This window comes from Phaethon lepturus, unplaced genomic scaffold, assembly GCF_000687285.1.
Source record: "Phaethon lepturus isolate BGI_N335 unplaced genomic scaffold, ASM68728v1 scaffold22212, whole genome shotgun sequence".
In the NCBI taxonomy this organism is placed as follows: domain Eukaryota; kingdom Metazoa; phylum Chordata; class Aves; order Phaethontiformes; family Phaethontidae; genus Phaethon; species Phaethon lepturus.
Genome location: NW_010521887.1, coordinates 26,884 through 33,367, shown reverse-complemented (window position 1 = coordinate 33,367; position 6,484 = coordinate 26,884). Strand labels below are relative to the sequence as shown.

Below are 6,484 nucleotides of genomic sequence, written 5' to 3'. Positions count from 1 at the left end.
GAGCGGTTAATATAGGCACTGCCAGGACAAGGAGATGCACCCACAAGGTCTGCTTTGACCTTGGTCTCTTTCCAGCACTTGCAGCAGCAGATCCACCCTATCTCAGTTTCCCTAAGGCATGGTAATGAAGACATGGACTTAGAAGTACAAGGCAGACTGTATATGCAGTAGCTGTTCCAGCTGGTTTCAGCTAATTGAGTCAATTGCACACCACTGGCTCAAAGTGAGCCTCCTTACCCCCCTCTTCCTTGCCCCATGGACTGCCCCGTACGTTCACCTCCGCAGGGGCTGGTGAGGTGCACCTGCTTTGAAGTTGCTCTGGCTCTGTTCCACCTTTCAGGCAGCAATGACATAGTTAAATCTGCTTTAAAAGGCAGGGTTAAGTTAGGCACTGATTTACAGATTAAGAGCTATATCTACTTTTCAGGAGCATTGTATAGAGGGTATTTATGATTGATTGGTTTGTATATACTGTTCTGTTTTTGTCAACAACTGAAAAGCACTCAAAGCTTTTTCAGCTCAGGCGTGTGAGGTTTTCACAAGCAGTTTTCAACAGCAACAGCAGCTGTGAACTCCTGCCCTGTGACAGGCGCAGTGTTACAGGGAATTGTCAGCAATTACTGAAATCATTGTACAAATCAGTGTTTTATGATGCGATCTGTTAGACATTCCCATGGGTACCGCGTGGGAAGGGGGCAGTCAGAACTTCGTGGGTTTGTGGGCCAGAGTGGGAGCTATTGGCAGTGCCTGTTGCCAAATGCTAAACTTAGGGCCTGCATCGGCGGGAGAGGGATCAGGACAAGGGTGACCAGGCTGCTTCTGTATTCCCTGGACTTGTGTGACATGGAGGGGACAGGGAAAGGGGGGGAAGCTCCTGTCTAGCGCTGCTGCCAGCACAGTGCAGCACAGAGAGAGGCGCTGGGGAGCTGGGATGAGGGATGTGAAATGCAGCCCTGTCCACGTGAAAGCTCTGAGTAACACCCTGTTCTACCACAGCAGCCAGTGTGGGCGCATCTTAGCAACTCCTCCATTGTGGGCGCAGTCGGGGCTGCAGGGGCTGCCCTTCTCCTTGCAGTTGTTGCAGCCACGGCGATTGCCATGAAGAGGAGGAGAGCAACTCAGGGAACATACAGCCCAAGCCGTCAAGAAAAAGATGGGGCTCGAGTGGAAATGTGGAACGTAATCAAGATGCCACCAACCGAGCGGCTGATATAAGAACTGGGGTCACACAAGAGGTGCCGTGTCATCCCTTAACTGTCATGGAACTGCTGCAGCATCTCTGTCTCAGGTCTTGAGATGTGTTTTTGTAGGACAGCTCTGTTCTGCTTTAAGCTACTTCAGAGGCTATGGGCAGCTGTTACTCGGCAGTAAGAATCAACTGTTTGAGCGAGCTTGGTTGTTGCAGCTCATCCCATAAAAGATTTGTATAAAATTGGTCTGCCAGCAAGAGCAGTAAAGTCTGGGAGGAAAACCAGAGTTCTGGAGGGGCCAGTCAGGGAGAGGCAGCAAGCGGTGGCGGCGGAGGGCGGGTGTGCAGACCTGCTGACAATGCCGTGCCATGTGCCACCAGCAAGAGCCGGCCCGGCCACCTGTGCGCCGCTCAGCCTTACCCCTTCCGGCTCTCCCTCGGTCCTGCAGGGCTCACAGCTGTAGTAGCTGTTGGTGCCACACAGTCAACATAAACAGCACTGTGCAAATAAGTGAAGCAGGTCTAATTCATGGGAATTAAACCACTGTATTAAAAAATAATGTGAATAATGGGGTTGTTTCAAAAAACATGCACCTTTGCCTCCTGCAAAGCTATGACAGGTAACTGAGTGATTGGAGATATTTCCTAGAGCTGCTGCTGTCCTTCCAGAACTACGCCAGAGTTAGCATTACCTTACCAGAAAATAAGTACCACTCTGCTACATTAGACACTTCTTCTAAATCTTTTCCCAAGACTAAATGAAACTGCAGGAATATTTTAAGTGCCTTCCTGAGACTGAGTTGCCAGTTACAGTATTAACTTTCTTGAAAGAAAGAAGGACGTTTATATGTAGAAAAATGGATCACTTTGCTCAGGCTTCGCAACACAGCTATGTTCACAGCTGTAGTCTCTGCCGTCCGCACAGAGCAGGCTGTCTGTCTTAAGGTCAGGAGTTGGCACTAAGCAGCATGACCACAGACCGGACTTTAGTGAGAGATTTAACATTTGAACATCAAGTGATACTTGCTGGTGTGAGGAGGGAAGACCTGTACCTCTGGGACAGACAGGTTTGGACTTGTCAGTACAGAAGAGTGGAATTTAACTAATATAGTGACCTTTAACGCAAAACCAGGGTTTGTGTTGTAGTGAGATGCAGCATTCACTTTCCCGGTTGCCCTGAAAAGGATATTTATTTTGTGGCTTTACTTCTCCTTTGCTGCTCTTCGAGCTGTTGAGTGTGCTATTTCCTCTTTAGCATAATGTGCAGAGCCTGTGAAAAGAAACCAGTGTCTGCTTTTTAATCTCCAAAATACTGTTAATACGCAGGGTGTGAATCTGCCCACCATAGCTAATGGCCACCCAAAGAAAATGCTATTCTGGTTTGCTTTGGGTTTTCTCTTTTTTTTTTTTTCACTGCAGCTGTAAGCTTTGCTGTAATTCTAAGCAAAGGGAAGAGTACAAAACTACTGCTCAGGGCTGTCCACCTATGAACAGGTCTGCTGCACACATGCAACTGCTGATATAAGATGAAGAATGAAGATTTGGGAAAACAGAAACACTGAAACCAGTGGGAGACATGACAATATTTCGTGTGCAAGAAAGATCACTTTCCCTCTAATACCGAGGAACAGCTGAAAGAGCAGGCGGTGATCCTGCCCTGGCTGTAGTTTGGAAAGGAGTTGGACATAGTACTGGTAAAGAAATGCCCTAACTTCAGTTGATGAGCTTGCTGTCGCTTTTATTTATTTATTAGTAATAACACTGCTGTTACTTTTAATAGGAATGACTTGCTCTATGTATTTTCCAGATGTGATTTAGGAAGGTCTAATACACTGTTTCAGAGTAGAGAGAGTTGTGCTGCCCAGTCACCTTGCTGCAGTGGAAGTAGTTAAACCGCACACCTTAGGAGAAAGGCGAGTGTAGCTTTGCTCAGCAGCATTTGTGCAACAGGAGAAGGAAGGAACGAAGCAGGCAGCGCTTGCTGGGGAGACCAGGGCTGAAGGGGCAGGCCCCACACGCCAAGCTGGTCACTGCGTCTCTGGAGAAACAAAAATTCACCCAGGTCTGAGTCTGGCCCTGTCCTAAGCGTGGGGTTATCTCCTTGCGACCCCGGGGTCGTATCGGTGGGCCGGGGCAGAGCGCCCCGCGTCCCGTCAGGGCCCTGCTGTGCAGCCTCTACTCAAATGCAGAGGTAGGTGTGTTTTTCTTCAGCTCATAAACCTAGAGCAAGCTTAGCATACACTTCGGGTTTCTGAAAACACAGGCCTGATTAACCTCCAGGTCCTTTGCCAGGAGAGGCAGGTACTTCTACTTCTTAGCTCCACTCCATTCTTTTTGTGTTTAATTGTAGAAAAACAAAGGCAGCAACAGGATCTACATGAACCAATATTACTCCAGCCTGTATTATTTTGAGAAGAAAACCAGAATTGTGTTATTACTAAGCTACTGAAATATCCTGACAGGCAGCAAGCAGCTACAAAACCCACAACAGTAAACTCGCCTAAAAACCAGCAAATTGAAAGCAGTGAGTCTGTCTGCATCCCCTGCTGTCCCCAGGTAGTCGGCAGGAAGACTCCTGCTCAGTCGCTTTACAGGATTAGCAGATGTTTTTATTTCAAGCACCCAAAGCCAGTACTAGCAAAAGTGTTAAAATACTTTGTCAGTGTCTTGAGCATTTCTGCAAAATAATTTATGAAAGTTTTTTTTCAGTAATGAACTTAACTTTCTTTTGATATTTAATTTTTGAATATATTTTTTCACAAAACAGGATTTGCTGTAGTTAATGATCCTGATCCTGATTTCTTTTGTAATTGTAAATTTTATAATTTGTAAAAAATTAGAATATTCTTCAAAAGAAATTTACAATAAAATTTGGTTAAAAATAGACCTAGTTACCTTGACTTGTGATCATTTTTTTCCTGAAGAGTAACTTCTATCTAGATGGCTGATTTTGGTCTGTAATGCACAGTTTGCACAGCTGCAAACCTCAATGTCTCTTTTACAGTTAAAATTTTATGACTTTTCTTATTTTTTTTGTCATGCACCAGAGCTCTAAGCATAAACCTGAACGAAGCAGCTCTGTGCAGCAGCAGCAGAACAGTAAAGATCTGTTGTAAAACATAGAAGGGGGCTGTCGAAACCTCCTGCATTTTCTGTTCACCTGTACAGAAGCAGGTGCTGCTACATTTTACCATTAATCCCTTACTGTATGAGCAAAGACGCAAAAATCAGACCGTGGTCAGAGCCATGGACGTACCTAACAGCCATCGGATCCCGTGGCACAAGTCAGGACAGATTTCTGCAGCAGCAGCAATCCTCTTCCGGAGGACTGGGTGAGGCAATCTCCAGCAGAAGGGAGAAAGCTAGAGCAGGCAAAAGTCTCGCTCTTCACCGCGACAGCTGAGCTGCAGGAGAAGCTGGGAGCCCTTTCCTGGCAGGACAGAGCTGAGTGTGAGCAGCCTGTTGAATCGGAGCAGCAGCTGGAAAGGAGACTAGCATGTGGGAATAAATGACTTGAATGTAATTCAGATGGCTGCAGTGATTGCTGGGGCCTGTAGATGTCCGTATGCAGTGAAAAAAAGCCTATGCCCAGAGCAGAGCACACCTCACAGAAATAAAGCCAGCTCCACAGCCAATGTACATCCCCTCTGCTGCCACATACAGCCAGACGTCTAAAGCATGGGGCGTAACAGTTACGGGCACCGAGATAACTGCTGCACTAAAACCCACCAGGTAAGCCTGAAACCAGAGACAGTTAATCAAAATGCACGCTGGAGTGTAAGGGGCCAAGACTAACGATGGGCTCAGTGTACAAAAGACAGCAGCCGATTCAGTTTATGACCCTGGGAATGTAACTCCCGAGCCTTCTGGGAAAATGAGCAAGGTTTCTGGCAATAACCTAAGCCAACTCACCGCAGGAAATTTATACGTCGCTCAAAGTGCAAAGTGACTACAGGTAGAGCTCGAACGTCCCTGCTCCAGCTTTACGCTTCCAGTAGAAGAACAGTGAGACAATACAGAGCCCCTACGCTGCAAAAGTTAGTAACTCTAGTCAAGCAATTAATGTTACAGTGCTACAGAAAGAGTCACAAGGCCAGTTTTGTTTCATGATGCCATTCCACAGAGCCACTTGAAAAGATGGGTGAGGATTGTCACAGACCTGTGCTCAGCTGCAGTGGAACGCGGCAGTTCCCATTGCCAGAAATTTCGCTCGGACATCGCCACGACCTTTTGCTACTCCCAAAGGACAGGGTGGGAGTGCAGCAGCGCTTGTCTTCACTGCTTCGCTTTTTAAATACCTAAAGCTGTTAACCTGCAACAGTTAGAAGCAAAGTGAAAAAAAGAAAAGATTTTCCAAACTTGGATGGTGTAAGAAGCAGCAACTAACAGGCTTCTTGTTCACTACTAACCAATTTAATCTGACATTAGAAAAATCACTTTGATCATAAAGCCTGTATGGTAAGTGTACAAGGAGCAAAATGCATTAAAAAAAAAAATACAAATAGACTAGACTGAATCCCACAGTGCAAATGCACAGAGTTCAGGAAGCAGTTAGCTACTGCTAGCATTTACTTACATGCTCTTTTGAAGGCAGTGCGTGAAACATTCCTATTTAACAAAAGAAAGGTTACTGCGCACACCTCTTTCGTTAGGGCTTCCCTACAGGTGGCCAAAGGGATATTAATTTCCCCTGAAATGCTGCGTCATTTGTTACTAACAGACTCCAACCACCTCCTAACCAGAAAGAAAACTGGGCAGATGTCAATCTCCTGCTTGATTTTTTCCACATACAAAAAAAAAATGGAGGAGGGAATTCTCTAAGCAGCTCAGACCATTCATTGCAGGTTAGAAAAAAAAACCCCTTATATGTGCAGAGAAATTACAAGCTGCTTGTAATTAACATGTCTACGTAAGGTAATGAGAGAAAGGTCTTCAGCAACAAAATTCTTGTGTGTCTCCACAGCTTCCAATTCCAGTGTCTAAAATGTTTCTAACCTAATGAGTGAACAAGATATAAAAATGGTTTTACCATCTGTACAGCATCAGAGGCATCAGAAACTTAAAAGAGGTTGGTTTGTTTTTTTAAAATAAAAGTTATTTCTAATGGAAGATGGCATCTGTAAATAAGTGAAGCGGTACCAAACAAGCAAACGAGTACGGTGAGTACAGGAAAATGTACAAAGCTGAATATAAAGTCATTGATGAAGAGTATCAGGCACACTTTTTATACTAGATTAGTAAAAACATCAAAAATACTTCTACATCAGAAAAAGAAATGTTTTACATCCAAGCTTA

General features: G+C 45.2%; 1 protein-coding gene across 1 annotated transcript in view; it reads left to right on the top strand.

Moving 5' to 3' along the window:
• Positions 1-1,215, top strand: part of LOC104616601 (protein crumbs homolog 2-like) — a 40,192-nt gene extending 38,977 nt beyond the window's left edge. The window contains exon 13 of the mRNA XM_010281658.1: positions 997-1,215. Within this exon, the coding sequence (XP_010279960.1) occupies positions 997-1,215 (219 nt within the window). The remainder of the gene's footprint in view (positions 1-996) is intronic.
• Positions 1,216-6,484: the final 5,269 nt, after the last annotated feature.